The 23918-nt window shown below is 35.8% G+C and overlaps 1 protein-coding gene across 2 annotated transcripts in view; it reads right to left on the bottom strand.

Annotated features, from left to right (window-relative positions):
• DPY19L1 (dpy-19 like C-mannosyltransferase 1) overlaps positions 1–23918 on the bottom strand; it is a 45504-nt gene that overhangs the window by 6239 nt on the left and 15347 nt on the right. For both annotated transcript variants that reach the window (XM_039715145.1, XM_039715146.1), the window contains exons 8-19: positions 22359–22416; positions 18566–18657; positions 17017–17116; positions 15574–15651; positions 13934–14020; positions 12416–12475; positions 9896–9976; positions 9037–9138; positions 8270–8341; positions 6760–6809; positions 6104–6128; positions 4354–4473 (exon numbers count right to left, since the gene is read on the bottom strand). In XM_039715145.1, the coding sequence (XP_039571079.1) occupies positions 4354–4473; positions 6104–6128; positions 6760–6809; positions 8270–8341; positions 9037–9138; positions 9896–9976; positions 12416–12475; positions 13934–14020; positions 15574–15651; positions 17017–17116; positions 18566–18657; positions 22359–22416 (925 nt within the window). The remainder of the gene's footprint in view (positions 1–4353; positions 4474–6103; positions 6129–6759; positions 6810–8269; positions 8342–9036; positions 9139–9895; positions 9977–12415; positions 12476–13933; positions 14021–15573; positions 15652–17016; positions 17117–18565; positions 18658–22358; positions 22417–23918) is intronic.

Raw genomic sequence — 23918 nt, 5'->3', positions numbered from 1 at the left:
TACTCTCATCCCTAAAGACTCATTAAACACTCTGAGAAAAACAGCAATACTATCCAGGGAAAGTAAATATCCCAAACAGGCCTGACCACTGTGTGGATCTGGAAGGATGAAGGGAAATTAATTCATTTGTAGGCTGTTCTATATGAGTAAACCTCCTTTTCACCAACAGCTGCAAAAATGTCACTTCATTGACATGTTAGAACTTTGACAGTTCCACAACGTTTAAAATCAAAGAAAATTACATTGCTGTCACACTTTTATAAAGCCTCACTGATGTTCAAAGTCTCTGAATTTAACACTATTTTGTTTACACAAGGAGCCTAGAATGATTGAATATATATGAAATGCAAAGGAAGCATTACTTTCATTGGATGCTGTTCCTTAGGTGTTTTGGTTTTTTTTTTTATCAATTCAAGGTTTTGGGTTGTTTTTAGTTTTTTTGTTATTTTCCCCAAATGAATACTTTAAGTATTTCTCCAGCTATTTTATTTTGTTTTCAAAATTTCCACTCAGGATAGCATCATTTCCCTTAACAGAAAGAGGAAATGTGTGGATGTAAATGGTCAAAAGTCTGAACAGTAACAACAGCAGATCTGGGCCTAACTTGAAGCACAAACAGTAAGTTAAATGACAAAACTGAACCAATCCCTAATTTAATTACTCCTCTTTTTTCAGCCTAAGAGAAGTAAAGGTTCTAGTCACAGGTTTCTCATACTTAAAATGCAGCTGTACAGAACAAGGGAGTTACTTGCTTTGCAAAGATGCAGCTACTTTATACTTTTATTTCATTAAAAATCCTTTCTTGAAAATGTGTTATGAAGTGAATTACTTGCAATGAAAATCAACATTAGATCACTTCTTTTCACCAGAAAGCATTCCAGACAATGAAAATACTCTTTATTAGAAAAAGGACATTATCATTTTTATTGCCCATCAGCTGCCACAAGCTCCTGGTAATGGAAAAATGCAAAGTGCAAGAATTCATGCAATGGGCTGAAACAACACAACATACAAAATTTCTTTTCCATGTGCAAACAGTAATTTTTGGCCTCAAAACAAATTAGATATACTAACATACTACTGCAGCTAAGCTCTCATGGTCTGCTAGATGAAAGGATAGTGTTGACCTCAATTGCAATAACTGCCTATCTTAAATTCGCTTAATTTTTTCTTGCATCTGTAAAACCAAATTGTCACTTATTAACTTATGTTCACTCAAATATGTAAAACTTTATCCTGTGATAAAGTGTACTGAGTGTTAATGAATCATTTTGTCACAAGTCCCATCTTCCTCCATCCAAGAAACTCTGGATCAGTATTGCACATACAATCAGATTTTTCAGCCTCAAAAAACTACTTCTCCTCAGCTGCCAGTAGGATAGAAAAAGCTCATTAAAAACACTTGATATTTTCCTGGCCCTACAAAAACAAGCAAACCAACCAAAACAAGAACAACAAAAAAAGGTTTTCTTATTGTTTGCTTAAGTCTTAGAAGTGATCTGCTCAAAGGAGGCTCAACAGCCTTATGGGGCAGTGTTTCTCTACCATGCTGAAGCCAGCCCTGTATTGCTTGGAAGATTATCAGCCTCCCTCTACTAAAGCAAGGACACACCTTTTCAGATCAGAAAAAAATCCAGCTTGTCTTCTACAGGTATCAATCAACATCAACCTGGGGAACAGCTGGACAGGCAAAATAACCTTCACTAATAATAGGACAAGGAAATGGATTTTATTTTCCTTAATGCTGTTCACCTAAAGTTGGATTCACTTGAACACTTCTCCTCAGGCTCAAGCCAGGTCCAGGATATTCCCAGGGTGTATTATGTAGCACTGCTGGTCGTTTATCCCTTTCTGCACAAAATAAATGTCTGACCTGCAGCAATCTGAAGCCCTTCCCTAGCAATCACGACCTGTTTCTTTCAAACCAACTATGCCTCCATGATGCTGCAACGAAGGAAGGAAAAGTCACTGGACCAGAATCACCTGATCCAACAGGGCATCTCCCAGCACAGGCTATCATCTGCAACTGCAGCTCCCTGGAAAGATCACTGTCACTCTACAACAGCAAACAGCAGAACAGGCAAAGGCCCAAAATGCAGCTGGAAGCAGCAGATAAAAAAATATTGATAAAATACTGTCTTCCCTTCCAATATTTACACATTTATGACATGTTATGGTACCCTCTAAGATCCAACAGGCAACAATCATGAAAAGCACCAGCATTCACTAACTGGCCTGATGACCTCAGCTGCAGTACTAAATACCCACAACAATACAGGAAAAATTACTGAAATGCTATTACTCAGGTGTTTTTTTCAAAAAGTCACCATGCAGCTAAAAAAAATCAGCACAGATTTCACTGTGGCACAAAGTATATAAACATACTTAGTTCTGAACTTCACTACAAAACTCTACTACTACCACCACCACCACAACCAACATGGCAGAAAAGCCCATCAAGAAATACACAGTTAAAAAGAAGAACTAAGAACAAATCAATTTTGGACAGCATTAATTTAAATCATAATTGTTATCTAGAAATTGCATGTTAAAAGAACATTTTTTTCATTTTGCTTTTCTGACTTCTGAAAAGCAGCTTCATTTCAAATTACTCAGAAACACCTCATGAAAGTTCACTTAGAAAAACAATCAGGGCAACTGCTATTGCTTTAACAACCAGATCACCTAAGAGGATGCCAGAATTTCAAGAACAACTAAGAGCTGCAAAACTGAACACCTGTGAATGTTCCAGAATAGCAAGCATGCAGAGGAAATTCCTAAGTCCCGACACTCAATTACAAGGTGGCTAAAGAAAGAGGTTTTGATAATTTCTTAGCATTTTATATTTTAACTGTAGAGATTAATTTGATATTGGCAAAAACACTTGGCACTTTCACCTATGCCAAGTACATCAGGCATCAAGAAAGGGATGAGCACATTTAAGCAAACTGATCCTGTGCAATCTGTCCAGTGTTATGAAGAACTACCTTCTCTAAAGATCATTTAGGAAGCAGTTCAGTTTTCTGGGAAGCAATTATTTGTTCACTGGCCTAACATGAGATAGCGTTCTCCTCTCTGCATAAATCTGTCTCATTCACTCATCTTCCAGTTGTTTGACAATACAGGGGTATCAGCTGTTCCAGAGACAGGAACTGCCTTCACCATAGCACCCTAAATTCTCCTTTAGACACTTTCTACAAAACCACAGTGCAGTGCAGGGTGACAGGAACCTCTGAGGATCCAGCCCTGCTGCTTTGAGCATGGTCCCCAGAGCAAAGTGCCCATCGTCCATGTCCAGACAGCTTCTGAGTACCTCCAAGGATGGACACGCCACCACGCCCCTGGGCAATCTGTGCCAATGCTTTTCACCCTCCCAGAAGAAAAGTTTCCCCATGTTCAGAGGGAACTGCCTGTGTTTCAGTGTGTGCCCATCGCCTCTGGTCCTGCCACTGGGCACCATGTGACAGACCCTGCCATTCCTCCCAGCTCTGTACCATCAGCAAACATGCTGAGGGTACACTCTGCCACACCATCAGTCCATTAACAAAGACACTGAGCAGCCTTGGACCAGCACTGGCCCCTCAAGTTACTGGCCTTCAAGTAGACTTGGCACCACTGATCTCTGGGCCCAATTGTTCAGACATTTTTCAATCCACCTTTCCTGCCTGCTTCCCAGACAAAGGACCACTTACCCTACTTCTGCATGTTCAAAGCTTCCAAAATAGCTATTTAAATATAGATTTAATCATGTTCACTTCTCAGAAACACAGATAATGAAACATGGAAAGCCTATTCTAAGACCTTTTCTATCTGGAGGAAATCTAGTAACATTTGATGTTACAGATTATTCAAAGTAGGACGATTAAGTCTGAGTTAGGCATATGAGTTTTGATTTTTATGACTGAAATGTTTTCAACATGCAAGACTTCAAACGAGACTTCTAGAAAGAATTAATAGGCAAGAAATATGCAAGGCAATAAGCTCTGAAGAGCTGTGAAAACACAGTGTAAACAAAGACAAACACTGGATAAAATTAATAGTCAATAAAAACTAGCAGTGGCATAGAGGTGTGCAAACACAGTAAAATCTAAGATATGTCCCCCTGTGCTCAAGCTTGATACACAGCATGTTAACTTGTATAATAATGCAGTTGGACAAGTTGCATAAAGCAAGCCTTTTGCTTTATTTGGGAAGTGGGGAGAATGGAACCATTTTTGACAGGCAATATAATTTAGTTTATTTTTATCTGGTACTCCCAGATTCAGCAATTACACACAAAGAAATATGCTTCAGGACAAATATCTGTGTAATAATCTAAGTACTGAGACAGCTACAGGATAAAAGAGACCTTACCTGTTTTGAACACACCAAGGAAGCCATAATACACAGATGTGGTGTTAAAAACAGCTTTAGTCTCATGATTAAAATCGCTAGGACACTGTATGCCAACAGCTGCAATGCATGGAATACCAGCTGAAAAGAAAAAAAGAAACCACAAGATGCAGAAGCAAATTGGCATACTTTTCATTTCTGTCTTAAACACACAATTTCATTTTCAGTATAGCTTAAATGATGAGCTTGTCTGAAAGAGTCCAAGTCAAAGTAAAGATATCCATATTTCAAATGGTGATAATGACTTCGTTATCTTTTATCTAAAGTGCATGTAGTATGCTAATAAATGGAATAACAGGAAGGAGAAACATTATCAATAAAAGAAAAAGGAGCTAGAGAAACAGCTAGCTATTTAAAAAATCCTCAGCCACTATCAGGCTTAACTTAGACAACAACAGAATATGTAAAACTTCTTGTATAACCTCATTATACAAGAGGTTAAGAGACCTCTTAGAAGTCAAGAGACCTTGCTTTTTAGTGCCCAAATTACACAAGTATGAAGTAAGAGAAGAAAATAAGATCATCCTTGATAATGACACAATGAGAGGCAGCCTGCTTTAGTATTCTGAAAAGCACCAGATATGTCACTCATTACTCCTAACATTAATCTATGTTACTTGTCCAAGTGCTGTGCTAAACCGGAGGCATTTTTGCAATCAGTGCTTTTATCTGATTGATTATCATAGAATCATTTAGGTTTGAAAAAGCCTCTAAGGTCAAGTCCACTCATTAATCTAACCCTGCCAAGTCCACTGCTAAACCATGACCCTCAGTGCCACATCTACATGTCTTTAAATGCCTTCAGAGATGGCGACTCCCTCCCTGGGCAGCCTATCCCACTGCTTGATAACTCATTCAGGTATTTTTCCTAATACCCAATCTAAACCTCCTCTAAGGCAACTTGAGGTTAAACCATGACAGACATCTACCAACTCTCTGGGCCACCTGATCCCAGTGTTTCACCACTCTCATTGTAGTAAAATTTCTTCCCTACAGCTTGCCTAAATCTACCCAATTCCAGTACAAAATCATTATTCCTTGTCCTAATGGAACAGGTCCTGCTAAAAAGCTGTCCTTGTCTTTCTTACAAGCCCCCTTTAAGCAATGAAAGGCCCCATTGAAGTCTCCCTGCAGCCTTCTCTTCTCCAGCCTGAACAACCCCAACTCTCTCAGTCTGTCTTCATAGGAGAGGTGTTCTATCCCTTTGTTTTTGTGGACCTCTACTGGACCTGCTCTAACAGGTCCACGTTCTTCCTGTGCCGAGGGCTACAGAGGGGGACACACTATGTTGCTCTGCAATTTTACTAAAAAGAACCATGTGTGCTACAAGAATCATTATGGCATATGTCAAAAGAGAATTTGAATATTACACGTCATGTGATACCCCAGTAAAGGAACTAATCTCCTTCCCAGTTTCCATGTGGGAAACAAAGTCCAGCCTAGCTTCAGTGTCTTTTGGAACAGCTACAGTAAAAGCCCAAGATTCCTCTCTTGGAGAATCACCCCTATTAGCCAGTATATTCCTTTGTTCAACATTTCAGAGTTATTCTGGTGACATACCAGACCCAATTTAAGGTGAGGGAAATAATGATGCAAATACTTAGATGCAAATAAACCACCTGTATCTGCATCAGCCCATTGCAACCTGCATTTCAATACTGAGTATTTGCATCAACCATTGGAATAAAATTGTGCAGAAAAAGAATCTTACCTCACCATGGTTAAAACGTTCTTCTCTGAAAAAAATAACAACCCAAAACCCATCATTATTTATGTACTACAGAAGAAATGGTTTTATATTCGAATAATCTCTAATGGCATTAGACAATGCAACGAATCCAGTAAGCATGAATCAAATGTCAGAATTTTTTCCCCCCCATACAAGTTTTGAAATAAATTGCAAATCTTAACTATCTTCCTCAATCCCTGTATCTATTTGGAAATCTCAAGTATTGATTTTAGCAGGTTTTTTTAAAATTACTTCCATGAGATGAAACTCTGGTATTTTTATAACCTGGAAGAAATTAATGGGGGAAAAAGAATTTGCATTCACTATTTATAGTAAAAAAGCAAAAAAAGCACATAAATACTGCTTTAGGAACAGAGCAGAAAACTAAATCATTAAATATAAAATCTAGGCATAAATGGGTTAAAATGTTTAAAACATGTTTAGCAGATAACCTTCATTTTAGTTATAATATAAAAACACCATTTGCAATACATCCATTCAGTTACTGAACTGCACATAACTAACCTTTCAAAAAGGACTTACATAACATAGAATTCCGAATTTTGCAGCAAATAGCAAATCAAATGAACTTCCAGAACAAAATTCAGTTTTACATTAAAAAAGAAGACAATACTTACTTTTCATATCGGCCTGGGTGAGATAAGGACCACAGAATATATTTAATTGCCTGAAGAAAACAAGAGACAAGAAAAAGTATGAACATACTTTCAAAAGGATTTTGAAGATTTTCAACATTTGCTAAATCAAACTACACCTGAGTAATCTCTTTTTGAGATAATGATAAAAGACATGCAATGTTTTACCCAGAACTTCTTTTAGCGGATGTTTAATTAGCCAGGCAGTTAGCAGTTATCCCATCTGTTCCTGCACAAACTGTAAGTTGTTTTTACACAAATTATACATAATCAAATTTACAAAAACAGTTATAAACTCCAGTTATAGCATTCATCACCTAAATAACAGAAATTTCTTCTAAATTACTCAGGACTGGACCTTCGCAAAAATCTTTGTAATGAGAATACAGAATTTTAAATACATGTTCTTGAAAACCTCTGATTTTCTGACTGTACTGGGTTTACATGTCAAGGTTTCAGTAGCCAGAGCATTGCAGGGATGGCTTCTGTGGGAAGAGATCAGGGGCTGCCCCCATGGCAGAGAGAGCAGTTCCAGACAGCTTAAAACCAGACCTACCACTGGCCAAAGCTGAACTCATCAGCAACACTGGTGGGGCCTCTACAGATAACATGTTTACAAAAAGGAAACTCTGCAGCGTGTTTAAGAGAGAGCAGCAAGAAAACTGGGAGTGAAACGAGACTCAAGTCACCGAGGTCAGTGAAGGAGTGGGAGGAGGTGCTCCATGAGAACCATGAGATTGCAGCTTTTGGAGAACACCACAGTGATGCAAGTTTAGGGTTTTTTTTTCCCCTGGAGGGCAATGAAGGATTATGGTGGAGCAGACAGAAATTCACCCGAGACCTGTGAGGACCCCATGCCAGAGCAGGTGCGCATGTCTTGAAAGATGCTGCAACCCACAGAGAGCCCACAAAGGAAACAGCTCCTGGCAGGAACTGCAGCTTGTGGACAAGAGCCCACAAAGGAGCAGGTTTTCTGGCAGGAGCTGCAACCTGTGGGGGACTCATGCTAGAGCAGTCTGATTCTGAAGAACTGTACCCCATGGAAAGGACTTATGCTGACCCCATTCTTAAAGCAACTGCAGCCTATGGAAGGGACCTATTGAGCCTGGAGATGAGAAGATGGTTTTAGTTTTTGGGTTGCTTCTTGCATTTTATTTTTAATTCACAAAAAAATGCAATTTTGTCTTCCTTATTTCAAGTCTGGTTTGCTCATGACAGTGAATCAGTGAGGCCCCCATACTTATCCCTGACCCATGAGATTTTTCTACTCTTCTTTCCCCATCATAGTGAGGGTAAGGAATGGCAGCATGGCTTGGCAGGCACCTGGCAGTCAGGAAAGGTTAACCCACCACACCAATTTCTTCCATATCAATTTCTTCCCATGTCAAAATAAATAAATAAATAAACAAACAAACAAATACATAGCAATCCCTTCCAAAAAAACTGAAATGTAAGTTCAAGGTAAAGGTGACTCACTAAATCAATCACTTACCCTTTTGATGATTACCCCAAAAACCACCAGAACAACTGGTAATAGCAGAGTCTTTGTGTATCTCACTGGAGTCTAAAACGGAAATCAAGTTCGTTAATTGCTCTCCTTCATCTGTAATTATTTTAATCACCATTTTAAAGAAACTAATATAAGGAGATCTTTCTGGAGTAAAATGTAAATGTAAACTCCACCCCGCAATCACACTAAAGACATAATACTAGGGTCATCAGTAAATTATTTCCAGTTCTTTGGCAAGCCATCCAAAGATGACAAATAGATTGTATCTCATCTGAATTTGAGTACTATAGGTTGAATAATCTATAAACATTCTAAATGCATATGTAGGCACTGATAAATTTAAAGAAGTCTATTAATGCCACATTATGAAGCTTCATGATGTTCTGTAGTCTAAACCTACTACATAAGGCCCTTGCAGCTCTCACTACATTTTCCAAGGCCAGGTACCGAGAGCCCCATAAAATCTTGTTTGCAGAACTGTAACCTTTCATTTATTCCTGAGGAAGCACTTCTTTCATTCAAGCAAGCATATTTCTTAGATCTAAAATCAAAACATTGGTTCGGTTTAAGTTCACTTAAAATGCAATAAACCCTATTTAATTTAGCTTTAGTTCATTAATTTCTCTTTTCAAGTATGTATTTGAACTAATGACGGCTGTAGGAGCTGTGGTTCTCAAATGTTTTAAGTTATAAATAAAGACAAAGCAAGAAATTCCCTCTTCCAAAATCACATATTTTGACCAAATTACCTCTTTTTCCATGAAGTCAAATTCAGCAGCGCAGGTATACATTAATGTATCAAAATCCTTGTAGCCAATAAATTTAGATTTCAGTATGTTTCCTATATGAGCCTAGCAGGATATACAGGAAAGAAATACCAAACTGTAGTAAATGGTCCTGTTTTCCACAACAAAGTAGTATAAATATGAGAAATTATACTGTATTGAGAAATATTTAAATTAGAACAGAAGTTTGTATCACTTACAGTATTGTTACAAGAGCACCAAAAATCTACTTCCCGTGTATTAAATAACATCTTTGAGTCTAACACAGATTGTATGGTGTTAAATAAAAAGCAGAAAACAGAAAAAAAAATTGTATTCAACAAAGAGTATAGTTTTGCATAGTCATATTTCAATACTCCGTGCTCCTGTTTTTTACCCCTTGATACACATTTGGAGACAGGTTTTTAACAATAGAATAAAGGGGCTGAAATACAGCAAAGACTGTACCTGCTACAACAAGCACCTCAAATATATTCTGAAAATTAGTTTCAGAGAGGAAGGAATTAACAGACTGAGTAAATAAAGGTGTAGATAGAAGATACACAAGACAAACAAAGCTCTATAAATCCACATTTAAAACAAACACATAGAGTATTCACTAAGACAAAAGTAAAGATATTTGTGTTTTTGCAAATTTTGGTAATAACATTTCAAAGTGATAAAACATAATGAAAGAAAAAGTAAAGATACAATCTCTCTCCCACTTCTGTAAAACAAATTCTGGAAATTCAGGGAAGTGTATCAACAAGATGTCAAAATCAAATATTAGGAATGACAGAATTTTTGAAAGATACCAACCAGATACTCTGATAAAAGTACTTACATCATCAGCTATTCCAAACACACGAGAAGTCAGGTATTTCAAGGTGACTGTCCCAAATAACCAGGCACATCCTTCAATGACCTTGAAAAATATATTTAGAATGAAATGGATGCCTTTAACTTCTATAAATTTTCTCTTTTTAAAACGCTTCTTAAATTTAGCTACTACTTATAAACTCTCCTATGTTACAGCTGAAATAATTTTGCACAACTGATTTACACTACAGCTGTGCCACTGCATACAACAGTGCAGCAGAGGGGGTAGAAAAGTTATCTTGAAACAGGGGCAGCCTCGCTGTCTGTTCCACCTGTTTTGCACTTATCAGTGTGTAGGGATTGTTTCTGGACAAGAGCTGCTCCATATTATCAGGTTGTGCTAGCCTGGTAATTCAAATCTTTGGAAGAATTTGCTGATTTATAGCACCATGTCAAGATGATCTGAGGTAAGAAGTTGGTGGAAATATAATTGTTTGTTATGTCCAGCTACTACTTTTGGTTATGTATACAGTTTATTCCTGTACCAAGAAGGTTAAATTCTTGGCAGTGTAGCTTAATTTAGCTAGCTCTTTATAAAACTGGATCAACTGAATAGGACAACCTGTCTCAGTATCTTGTATTTGGGACTCACAGCAGAGGCTTTCAGAAAGAATTCAACAAAAACCTGATCTTTGCCCTAATGTAACCAGGGTTTTTCTGTGACGATGGGCTGCATTCAATCATCTCATTTAATGGCTGCTAAGAAACCCAAATACCTAGGAGGTATCCTAATCCTTTACTGAATGCCTCTGGGTTTTTTTCTTCCACAGTAACTTTCTTATCCCTCACAAGCTTATCTCTGCTGCCATAAGAGGCACTAAAAAAACTATAGTTATATTCTACTTTTCTTCACGGCTTTGCCAGATTTACCGTTATTTTACAAGATGTAGAATTCTAACATATTTTAAAATCTGAGCTATTTGGTAAATTTACATTAATAATTATCTTCATACTCAACGTCAATAGATTTTGGGGGAAGGTATTATAGTTTTTGATTTTTTTTAGGTAAGACACATTGACTGGGACTACATGCAATATTAACAATGTTACATATTAATTTACAAAATAAAAAAAAATAAATGCTGCTTTCTCTACAGGTCCTTCTCTGTGATTTCCATCAAGTACTCTCCTTTTTGGCACGTGCTCAGTAATGAATTGGTGTGTTCAGAGAACTTTGGGTAAGAATACTGAGATTTGTCTGCTGAATGGTAGCACCTTATTTAGGATCAATTATTTTATATACATTTTTGGGGTGGTGGTGGTCTTTTGAAAACTTACCATTTAATCCCACCCTTTGCTTCTGACCTTCTAATGTTCATACCTTATCTCATGAAGTTTAGTTTCTTTTATAGTTCCAGTTAGACAGCTTCTCCAAAAAGTTCCTGAAATTTATGTACATTACATTCACCCACACACCCTTATCTACATCCTTCAGAGGAGTCAAACACTTTTGCAAGGCACGACTTCCTTTGACAAAGGCTGCATTGGATGTCTCTCATTATGCTGCACGTACATACAACTTAACACCTCTTCCTCGTATATCATACAAGCTTTTATTCTTTTACAAAACCCAGATTTATTAGTTTGCTGTTCCAGAAGTGCCTTGGATCTCCATTTCAAAACACTGACATGAAATTTGCCTACACTCTGATTTTCCCTGGTACTACAACCAGGCATGCAGACATGCACTGCAGTTTCCTATAAATATTTTAATTCCTTCCAATTTTAATTCCTTTATAATAACTGTATGAATGTCATCCAGTTTTGTTAACAGCTCACCCTTCATTTAATAAGAATGCCTGTCTTAAGTCAGGCATAGTCTTGGTAGGCTCCCATTTCAGGTGTTTTTACATGTTAACATTATGTCTTAAGCAGCAAGTCAATTGTCATGTTTTCTACAGTGTTACATTTTATTCATAATAGTTTTGGGAGCGTTGTCCCTGTTTAGACATAACTTCTACTACCCTCCAAAACCTCACCCACACACTCTACAGTGTTTTACTCTGACTTGCTTCCCTATGTAATCTTAAGCTGTTTGCTGCTATCATAAAACTATTCTTAAAAAATTATATAGATATCTACATTTTAGTGAATATCTAATGCAGTACCTTAATCTCCATTTCTGCAGGCACTCTTAGCCTTTTACTTGCCTTTTCTAAACTGACCTTTACTTCAAAAGGATTTCCACACAGATCTCAGGTTTTGTAAACATGAAAAGTTGTCAATGTGAAATTAAATGTGTTGCCATTTAAAGGCTATTTCAGCTTGCTGATATAAATGTGTGTTTATGTTCTCCTTATTTCTTCAGAAATTTAACACTAATTGCTGGGAACATTGACAATTTATTAAAGACATTAGTGCAGCTATAATCCTTGATTTTCAATTATTAGAAAAGCAACCAGAAGTTGTTTCTGTATTTGACAAAAAAAACCAAAAAAAAAGTAATAGTTTTTCTCTGAAATTCAAAATATTCGAAATTCCTTACCCATACATAGACTTCTCTTTTGCGCCTTTTCAAGACTTTAGGACTCCATTCAAGAATTCCCTAATAAAAAAAAATAAATTAATGCACATTCTCAGGTAACATAGTAAAAAGAAGCTATTCTAGTACCCTGAATGAGAGGGTTTTCCTTTTGGACAGCCTAGCACATCATATATTTAGTTATTAAAAAATCAACCATTATTAATACAACCTGAGATACGAATATATATAAAATATAGTATGATTTCACCCGGCACTGGCAAAACTTGCCAACATAAAAACTCTTACTGCAGTTTGAGTGCAATTATGGAAGACTACTTTTCTCCTGAACAAGCAAGGAGATTCTGCATTATTCAGTTCTAAGCTTCTTTAAGTCAAAACCAATGGGAAACTGAGCTCTGTCTGCTTCTGTGAACAACAAGACACTGAAGCAAGAAATAAATTACTGGCAGCACACTACAAACCATTTTCAAGTAAGGCAACAGAACATGGAGGGCTGTAGGAGTCACTCCTTTCTGTTTCACAATATGTTCATTTTATGACACAAGGAAGACCCATTTTAGGCTAATTTGATGAGCAATGTAATTAAAAGCTTCCAGAAATCAAGTCCATGTGTGAGACTGAGGCCAATATAAGCATCCAAATAACACACAACCAACAAATACTTCTATCAAAGCAGAAAACGGGCAAGGAACTCAACAGGCTGAGAACTCAACTCAACTGTACTTAATATATCATTACAAAAGCTGCTAGAAGAAACTGGAATAGATTCATAACAAGCAAACTGTACTACAGCAAATATGCAGCCAAGGCAGTCTACTACTAGCATAAGTGAGAAATTGCCACACTCTGGCTGATTGACAAAATACAAGCAGACAAAAAGAATCAGAAATGAAGATGATTTGCAGCAAGCTAAATAGGATCTGCTCACAACACTTTCCTATTTCTTATGTACATAAATCCTTTATGAGGAACTATACAAAACTGAAAGAGATTGTGGGTTTTTTCCTATTTAAAGAAAAATTAAGATAATGAATAGTGAGATGATGAATCTTCAGTGAGTAATTTTGCTAACACAGTGGTATGATGCAGCAGTTTCAAACAGTCTTAAACCACTGTAATATATGGCTTAGTCATTTATTCTGCTCTAGAGGATTACTATCAATAAGAAGCATTTAAATGAATCTCCTCCTTGCTCATGCTTCTTGCTTTACAGTCACTCTGGTCAAAATTACATACATGGTAAATTTTATATTTTTATAAAAAGAACAGAAGTATAAACGTAGAAGAACTGAGTCTTAAATGAGTTTCTCTTACAAAGAGGTTTTGGTATAAATTCATGATTTCTTGAATTAGTATTTACCCTTTCACCAGATATCTTTATGGTCTAATCCTGTCTCTCATGTGAAGGGTTCCTCATCTGTCTGGTAGTGCAGCAGCTGCACGTTTTACATCAATACATATCTAACAGTACAGCACTGCAGTCTCAGCACAGCATATGATTCTTCTTAAGCAACTTACCGAGATAACTACTAAAGATGCAGCATAATATGATGTCAGTAACATTGAATTACCAAACATCAGAATAAAACACACCAGAAGAGATACCTGAAAGAAGAAAATAAAAATTATTCTATTTAAAATACAAAAGGTAAGGATTACCTAATGTGTCTTTAAATTTAAGAAGACCTACTTTACAACAAAGTGCAATCCTGGTACACTTGCAAATTTGTTCTGAAAACACTGATTGTAAGGATCCAATGGCAGCAGGCAGCCAACTGCAGATAATTGTTTTAATTTTTTATTAAAAGTATGTAAGAACAAATCCTGATAGGATAAATTAATGTAATACAACAGATAAATTTCTGAAGCTATTGCTAACATATTTATTTTTTTCTAAATTACTCCATGAGTTTTCTCCATCCTGTTTGTTACCTTTTAGAATTCTGGACAAACATAAAAATTAATACAATATTTGATGTCTTCTTTCTTCCTAACTGATAAACATTTATTTAAAACACCATCATCATCACAGTCAAGGAAGGAGAACTCTGTTTGATCATATGTACCTAATTCAAGGCTGAAATACAACTTTTATCCACCATCCTGATCTACTGTGCTCTCTTTTTTAACAGAAAGCAATCTGAATTACATTTTCCAACTTAGAGGGCAAAAATCAATAAGCAAGCTCTATCTTCTTTTATACACAGGAATAAGGAAAAATAACACAGTAATTTGCAGACTTTTCTACTCCCCTCTTCACATAGTTAAGACTTTCATTTTCCACAGAAGGAGGAGGGTAGGAGGGAGGCAAAAATTGAAAACACCAGGAAACAGACTGGCAGTTTACCCAGACTCAATAAGCTGTCTCTGTAACATAACATGACTGTTTATCTATCTGAAAATAGGCTATTTAAGGCATTTCAGCACCTAAATTATGATATAGCTATTGACATAAGCCAGAAAGCTTAAGCATGTCATCCTGCTTCTGTCAAAAAGCTACCAAACAAATCTGCTTATTTTGTCCCTGCTTTCCATGAGAAATGAATCACATAGAACTTGACATTGCCTTTAGTTTTTCATTTACAGTATTTCAAAACATGTTTTAAAACATATGAAATATAATTTAGTTTCCTTTCTGGGGAAATACTCTCTTTTCACCCACTGAGTTAGCATCGCACAATTTTAGCAAGAAAAAATAATTTTAAACACCATCACATTTCTTAAAAAAAACTTGTCTACATCTTCCTTTGTATTTAAAACTGTAATCCCACTTCAAAAAGCAAAATTTGATCATTATCTCAACTTTAAAAATTGAAAACAGGTATTATGCAGAAACTTACACACCTTTTACTTATCTTTCCCTTCTTTCTTGACTTTTTCACACAGTTTTGAAAAAAACCTGGTTTTCAACTTAACAGTTTCTTTTCTCATCCTCCTTTCTAAGTATCTCCCCAAACAGTTAAACCACAAGATCTTTGCATGGTCAAGACTACAGTAGTTTTCAAACCCCAATTTTAGTTCCAATCCAGACCCCTCCCTCCCTTATCACTGCATGTTTTCAACCTTTGTGCAACTAAGGAAAGTACTTCAGACAAAGGGTCTCTTTTCATGCTTTGACCTGTTTGAGGAGACTTAAGTTTTATTTTAAAAAGCATTACCATATGAGCAGATAGTATCTTCTGTAATTTGCTGGAGTCAATATAACCCATAATACACACCGCAAATAATGAAGCTATCTAAAATCAAAAGTGAAAGGGAAGTTAAAACAATTTGCACTGGTGTACTCCTTCATGCAAAAGGAAAGATTATTCAAACAATCATTAACTTTTATTGCTACTTTTTGTTAAGTACTCAGGTGTTTCATAATTATCTCTTACAAAAATCCTGTTCTGGTGCTCTAAAAAAGAATTATCAAATACAGTTGAATATTTAAGAAATAAGTATTCAATTTCATAAAAATCCAAGTCACCAAAACACAGCACTAACACATTACCTTTCACCTTTAAATTTAAAACAAAATTTAAAAAAAATCCAAACACAAAAAAAAAACCAAACACAAAAAAAAAACCAAGCCAAACAAACAAAAACCCAGACCAAATAAACCAAACCAAACAAAAAATGGGAAAAACCCAACAAACAAATGAACCAAAACAAAAAAACCCAAAATATATCAGTCAAAACCACAAAATAATTACTCATTAATTTTAAGTTTTCAGCTAAGTACGGAAACATCCACAATTTGCTGCTGAGGAAAATAAGGCTTGTTGACTTATGGATTAGACAGCCTCTTAAAAGTCATATGGGAAATTAATGAAATTATGAAGTGACCTTGAATTTGCAAATTTCAGACTCAGCTTCTTGAACAGGTTATAGTGATGAGTTTTCCTCAATATTGTACAGAATTTATTGGTTTCCTCTTATGCATTTAGAAACCTTGCATACCACAGCTTATATTGATTGTTTAAAGCTACCAACTCAATCTGCTTCAAGTAAGGCAGACAAGTGAAAAGGTCTGGAGACACAGATGGATTTCAGTCAACAGGCTACATTTCAACCAACTCAAACACAAAGAAAGTTGCTGTGTGACATTATCCTACAGTTCCAACCAGCATTCCCTAGATTTCAGTGCTAACTACAGTTACCTCAACTATCCAAAATCTCAGACTACAGCACTACTCACAGACTCATCAAAATTATACAGAAAATCATGCAAAATCATGCCAGATATTACATGCCATGCAAACACGGGTACATTTAAAAATTTTAACAGCCTGATCAATGCCTTTTTTAAATTTTTGTGCTTCAGAAGACAAAGTTTTTTTTTTCTTGTTCTAATGTACTGATCTCAGGCTAGAGGCTGTTTATGTGGGAAAAGTAAATATTTTTAGTCCTGGAGACAGAATGGTAAGTGGTGTAAACAGTCAACTTTTAAACTCAACACTAGCAAGACTGATGTGGTAAATGGTGAGAATCTTTCCTGACAGCGAGAATGAAATCTGGCTAAAAGGAAAGTATAGTTGTGAATTCAATGGCTGTCTATACAAGCAGTCAGCTTGTCCAGGTTAGACAAAGAGGCTATTTAGAGGTAAATATGGGCTTACCTGAGTTAGAAGAACAAACTGAGCAAACTGCCAGGGAAGCATGAAAAAGATATTAGAAACACACAGTGCAATCAAGCTTCCTGTATTAATACTCGGAATCCTTGGGAAAAAGAGACAGAATAGGCATCAGTAAGTACAATTACACGGGTGTTTGCATATAATTGAAAAGTACAATAGAAAATGCAATAAAAACACAGTTATCTTGGAAGATAGCTAGCAATATTGATCAACTACAAATAACACTGCTCAAGTAAATTTAATATCTTTTTTTCCTTGAGTTTCCATGACAACATCTCTGATATTTAATGTTCCTTAACTGTTTGATGAGTCACTGATTACCAAACAAGTCTTCTCCTGGCAGTATGCAGCAGAGCAGGCCAAAGCATGTCATTTGCAAGTGCTTCACCTTCTTGTGACAACTCTACACTCAGGTCACAACCATTTCCATTTCAGCTGAAACCACAACTGTTTCAGAATGGTCTGCATTTGAAAGTGATTTAACTCCTCTCTCTCACATTTCTTCCATATTTACTTTCTGCTAGCAATCCTGAGTGATGTTTCAGGGAAGGAGACAATGACAAGTACATGAAACTCATCTGCAACTGAAACCCCAGTCCATTCTCCATGTCTGGAAATAAATGCTATTTAAAATATTTAATCCTGTGTTGATTCAAGTTCAATTCTGAAACATGTCATGTTTCAAATTTCACTAAATTCTAGAGAGCACATATCTTTTCCTCATACAAAAAACACAAATTAGTGACAAGAATTAAATACTTTTGCTTTAAACATCAATAACTACAAATCAGTATGACCTAATAAAGGAAAATTGGTGGTTGTAAGTGCTAAGTTCAACTAAATCATAAATACATTGTAAATCTGATGCAATGGAGTTGGTGGAGAAGCCCTTAAGTATGAATGGTCATGCTTATTTTCTACAACAGAGGCAAGAGAGTAACATAATCATGTTGCAAGCCAGAAATAATCACGGAAAAGCAGGGCTAATGAACTCAAGAGCATCCCTGCATTAATGTAATTAGACTGCTCTAAATCATTGAACTAGTTAATGAGACTAGTTAATTAGTCATAGAAAACTGCAAGAACATACTAGCTTATGGGTGCCTATAGCATCCTTTGTTGCAAAGCATAGGCTTACTCTACGTGCAGCCAACATACCACTCTCCAAGAGGGACAAAACCAATTGATGAAGTATCAGCTTGTTTCTCATGGGAAGGAAGGGACATCAACCAAAAATTCTGATTTTTACTTTAGACACGTATTTGCCAACACAGTAATTCTGATTTTTATGTTAATCATGTCTTCAAGTTGCAAAGTTTTTCCTTTTATTAAGTGAGTAATATGACTGCAGTTCTACTGGTGCAGCGTCTGTAATGTAACAGCCACAGGAAAGTTTCTCTGTTAATGACACCATTGTTACAGCACATGGAGGCATTTAAATAAATATTTAAATAAAGACACTTAAATAAATGTCCTGTGACATTCATTTTTTTTAAAGCATTGTAAAGACCCAGCATAAACTGAGAGGTACCTGAGAATATAGGTCAAAATCAACATCTGCATCACAAGGAATGGGTACGAGAAACTTTCACGAAGAGGTGGAGTCCACATGACACGAGTGCACTGAAAATAAGAACCGGGTTACATGGTAACATTCACTGATATATTTCCATAAAACCATGCATTTGCATTTCAAAATGAACTACCACAGATAGTCCAATAAGGCAAAAACCAAGCTACAAGAAGTTTTAGTTAGAATGTTAAAAAAACAAGCCAGGAAGCAGAAAAGAGGAAGGAAAAGGAAGAGGCTTCCACACTTGGGGCCTAATATACACTGTAATTAAAATAGAGCACTGCTTTTCCAAAACGAAATGTGGCAGCTAGAGAATATCCAAGAAAAAAGCAGGGCAGCAGCTGCTTGTCCCTGGTTTTGCTGAAATAATCAACTCTTCCTAGATAAATAATTTTCAAATTCATGCAGTGACTTGCCACACATAGACAGAGACAGTGTGCTGGGAAATGATCTGAAGGATAAAGCAATATATTCCTCATTATGCTAGAGTTCTTTAGGTTATAAACATTTCACATTTCTATCAGTAACAGCACATTAAGTATAAAATCTGAAGCTGCCCTGCAAAACAGGCCAGTATTCTAAACTCATTAAATTAAGTTCATACAGGCCCTATACTACTTATACATAACTTATGTATTCCACTTTTTAACCCTAATTAAAGCAAAACATAATACACTGAAGTCAACTGAATAGTTTTTCAATTAATTTCTTCATTAATGGGGTTCATGACAAATAAATAATGGGCCTCATGGCAAACGGCTCAGCTACAGCTGTTGACTCCAATGTCTATATTCAGATATTCATAAAGTGCTTGCACTGACCTTAGAAAAAAGAACAAATAAAACTTTACAGGAATACTCTGACATACAAAAAACAGGTTCAAATTGGCTATCAAGAGACTTGTATTAAAAAATAGAAGTTCTTTAAAACTACAAGAGAAAAATGTAATTTATCAAAACATAGACTATAATGAATCTATGCAAATACTGTAGGATATTATTACCAGGATGTTCCTTCTCCTTTGCTTCCTAGAATCTTTAAACCATTTTAAAAAATATTGTTTTACCAAACAAGTCACTAAAATCAACATTATATAGTTCCTTGCTTATTGTCTTACCATTTCCCAAGTATGTTAAATTAATAGCGTAAAATAAAAGCAAAGAACAGAAACCCATCACATTAATCACAGTCCCTGACATCAAGAAGCACTCTTTGTAAATGCTGCACTAATTATCATCAAAATAAACTTTTCATAAATATATGTATTAATATGCTGTCCTCAGCTGACTGCACAGATGTGATGAGTTAATTTTTTTTTAATAAGCAATAAATATAACCATGATTATTCTAAATCAGTGTAGTCATTTTGCATATTTTTCAAGACTACAGCAACATTTGGTTTACCAAATCTTATGATACTGGAGAAGATAAGACAGGAAAAAAATGATGAGCATATACAACCATTAAAAGGAAGCATTATCTTAGAAGTGGATTGACTAACATGGGCTATGCTACTTTTCTATATTTGGAATGTAATTCTACACTCAATCATCTGTGGATGATTTATCAAGGCTGTAAACTCACTCCGCTGCAGGTAGAAATATATCAGATTTGTCTAAGTTTCAAATCATTTAAACACAGTAGCACAAGCACAGCACAAACAAAAACATACAGCCTTAGGGTCACTAGCCCACGGCCAGAGAGCACTTTTACATACCAATTTTACATAGCATTAGAGCTGAGATACCAAGGCTTGCAGATCAGGCTTACTTGTGTAGCTCAGTCCTATCCTTCCCAAACAGGAAAGGAAATTTTTGGCAGCTGGTCTAGCTCGACCCACACAAGATGATTTGCACGTAATCACAAGCCTGTCAAAGAGCTGGGCCCTTCTTACACACACACAGGCACACCCAGAGCATGGCATTCAACAGAGCACCCCATGAGGAGAGAGCCCCTGTGCCCCTGGAACTACAGGTACTACCACAACTATATACACAACAATATCAAGTAAGTCTGAGTTATTCCATTCAGCTACAATCCAAACACAAAAGTGCCGGCTGAGATCCAATGCTGCACCTCTGCAAGTATTTCCTATTGTTCTCCAGAAATCCATACAGCTGAGCTTGAATCAGGGTGGCCTCCCTTAAGCCCTACCTAAGCCCAGACTACATCTGTGCAGAACTATGCAGATCTGCTTTCACACCATTCTCCAAAATACATCATCTGTGCTTTTTCCCCAAGTCAAGTCATTCACAGAGAGAGAGGCTCTCCTACAATCACATATGGAAAGAACTGCACTGTACCACAGTGAAATAAATGGGTTTTTGCTACCACTACCTTGAAGTGTTCAACACTTTTCTTTCTGAAGTTACAGTGACCACCTTCACACGCTTGGGAAAACTGTGCCTATTTTATTAGTATTCACAAGCAAAGGATGAAACATCATTTCACTTCAGGATGCCATTAAGAACAGAAATCCACATAAAATGCCATATTTACACTCACAGAGCACAAAATAAGTTTAGCAACTATAACGTTTACCTGTTCTCAACCAGACACTTCAACATCCATGGGTGACAATGCTTTAACATGTTTTAATTCTTAAATGCCTGAATTCTTTAAATATCCCCATGCATACATGGGGGATATTTAAAGAAAATACATTTCAAATGAAACTTGAAAATAAAATAGCTATTTTATCACACAGATTTTTGTTTTATAAGAAAACTGTCAAAGATTACTGTGAATGGAAGCATCTCTAATTCTGTTATGTACCATACACGTTCTTACAACTCAGTGTTCTCCACCAAGTTCAGCTCAGTAAAGTAAGAAACCAAGACATAAATTCAACCCTAAACTAATTTATAAGATAGTTAGCTTCCATTTAGAAATTCTTTACAAATTTCCTTTCATAAAATGAGCAGTAAGGGAAGAAAAAAACAGCCCAAGGGAATAAGAATGAAAGCTATGATTTTTCTTCCAAAATATGAAACAATGACATGAACAGCATTAACTGGGAAAACCAGAAGATGTTGTAAGTGACAGTTCCTTTATTTCTTCTTTCCTGTGATGCAGCTTACTTAAGTTTAGCACTGGAATCCTTTACATATATACATTATTTCTAAATCCTGTGTATCCTGGGTATAGTATATAAGTAATACAGAGGTTTCTTTGCATTTGTCTTTGTATTGATGAATTTCCAGTAATATATACAGCAATTTAAAAAAGCTTCTGGAGCTTACTCCAGATAAGCTATGGTAAATGTAGCTCAGTTAGTCTAAATCCTGTGTATCCTGGGTATAGTATATAAGTAATACAGAGGTTTCTTTGCATTTGTCTTTGTATTGATGAATTTCCAGTAATATATACAGCAATTTAAAAAAGCTTCTGGAGCTTACTGATATGGTAAATGTAGCTCAGTTATGCATGGTATGGGTATGAAAACAGAGCATTCTGATGTTTTGAAACTTGAAGTAATTAGGCTACTAAATTTCAATCTCGGGACCAATTTACAATATATTTCCTTTCTGATTTTTTATTTTAAGCACTAAAGGGACATTTGACTGTGCTATGTATTTTTCAGTCATAGTTTATTTTTCTTTCCACTGTCTTATTAATTTTAATTGAATTTAAGTTATTTAAATTCAATCTCAAATAAATAAGCAACATCACTACATTTAATGAAATGAGAATTAGCTTAAACTTCAATAATAACTAAAAACAAAAAGAGTAGTAAGAGAGGGAAACCTACCTCTCCATGATTGAAAAAGAAGCACAACACAGTAACAAGGCCTCCTAGACGACTCCCACTGTGAAAAGAACAAAAATAGGTACAACAGAATCTTATCATGGTCAATGTTGCTTAAAAAATATGAAGCTGCACTTGTGTACAGCTAAGTTTATTGGGGAGAAGGGAGGAAAGCTCTCAAACATCATGGGAAGGCAATGGAGTACACACAATATTAAAATACTAGTTAGTCAGACAGTGTTCATTTCAGAGCAAACCAGTCCTTCATGCATCATCTCCTTTTCACAGAACACCAATTTTAATGTTATTAACTTGGAAAACAGTTATTCCACTGCTCACAAATTTTGGTTTAGATCATTACATCTGGTGCTTTTAGAAACCAGGCAATATAAATGCAGTATTGCTTCCCTAATGTCTTGAGCAGTAAATTTCAGAATCTGCATGCTCAGTCACCTAACAGGAAATTCTGGTCTGGATCGGAAGATTAATTTAGGGTAATCAAATCAAGCACATTCAAAAAACATACTTAAAAATTAATTCATTATATGGTCAATGCAAGATACAATTCAATTTTTATGTGAAATACTGCAATGTTAACATGGGGAAGCTTTTTAAACCTTTGACTTAAGTATTTATTACATTTCCATACCAATCAAACTCATCTATTGAATAAATAGCAAAAGTAAACCCAAAGATATTACTTAGATTTTTCCCATTTCAGAAGCGCAATAGAAAAGTTTCCTATTTGTTTGAACAGATTTGTAATTGCTCAAGTTATGTGATATAAAGCAAAGAACATTTTTGCGCACAGAAGTTCACTACTACTCTGAATGACAGATGATACCACTTTTGCTACTAAACAAAAGCAGCAGCCAGCTGTTAAGATTCTCAAAAAAACAACTCCAAACCAAACAACAACAACAACAAAAAAAATCAACCAAAAAAAGAGCCAACAAAAAAACCCCACTTCAAATCCTCTCAGATCCTTCACCCATCACTAATATACAAGTCAGTATATTGTATATATACAATACAGAATTGTATTGTATATATACAATATATACAATATCAGTATTGTATATATTATAAGAATCAGTAGGTTCTGGATACAAAACAGAATCAGTAGGTTCTGGATACAAAATCAGAGGATTAAAGATACGAAGTGCAATCTCCAGGAATTGTGCACTCTTGCACATAAAACTCAACTTCACATCCCATAAATTTGAAAACCTTCAACACTAAAATGCAAAATGATAATAAGAACATGCTTAACAGTAAAAATGTTAGCCCTAGAAACAAAACAAAAATTTGCCAAAAAACACTCCAAAGCAGAAACAAAACTCAAGGTCTATGCTTTCTGAAGAAAGTAGTGAGAAATAAAGAGCTCGCCGATTTCTCAATGAGCTTTTTTTCAATGAATTTTAAAATTCATATATAAAATGTGAATTTCTGTGTAACTCCTTTAAGAGCAGTATTGCAAGTTAATGACAAAAATATTCGAAGTTTACCTACTTCCTCAAAACATGCACTAGGCAACTTCCTGTTTTTATTGACAGTGTCTGC

The sequence above is a fragment of the Passer montanus genome, unplaced genomic scaffold, assembly GCF_014805655.1.
Source record: "Passer montanus isolate IOZ18808 unplaced genomic scaffold, ASM1480565v1 scaffold32, whole genome shotgun sequence".
In the NCBI taxonomy this organism is placed as follows: domain Eukaryota; kingdom Metazoa; phylum Chordata; class Aves; order Passeriformes; family Passeridae; genus Passer; species Passer montanus.
Note: the sequence above shows the minus strand (reverse complement) of the source record. Positions and strands in the feature narration are given on the sequence as shown.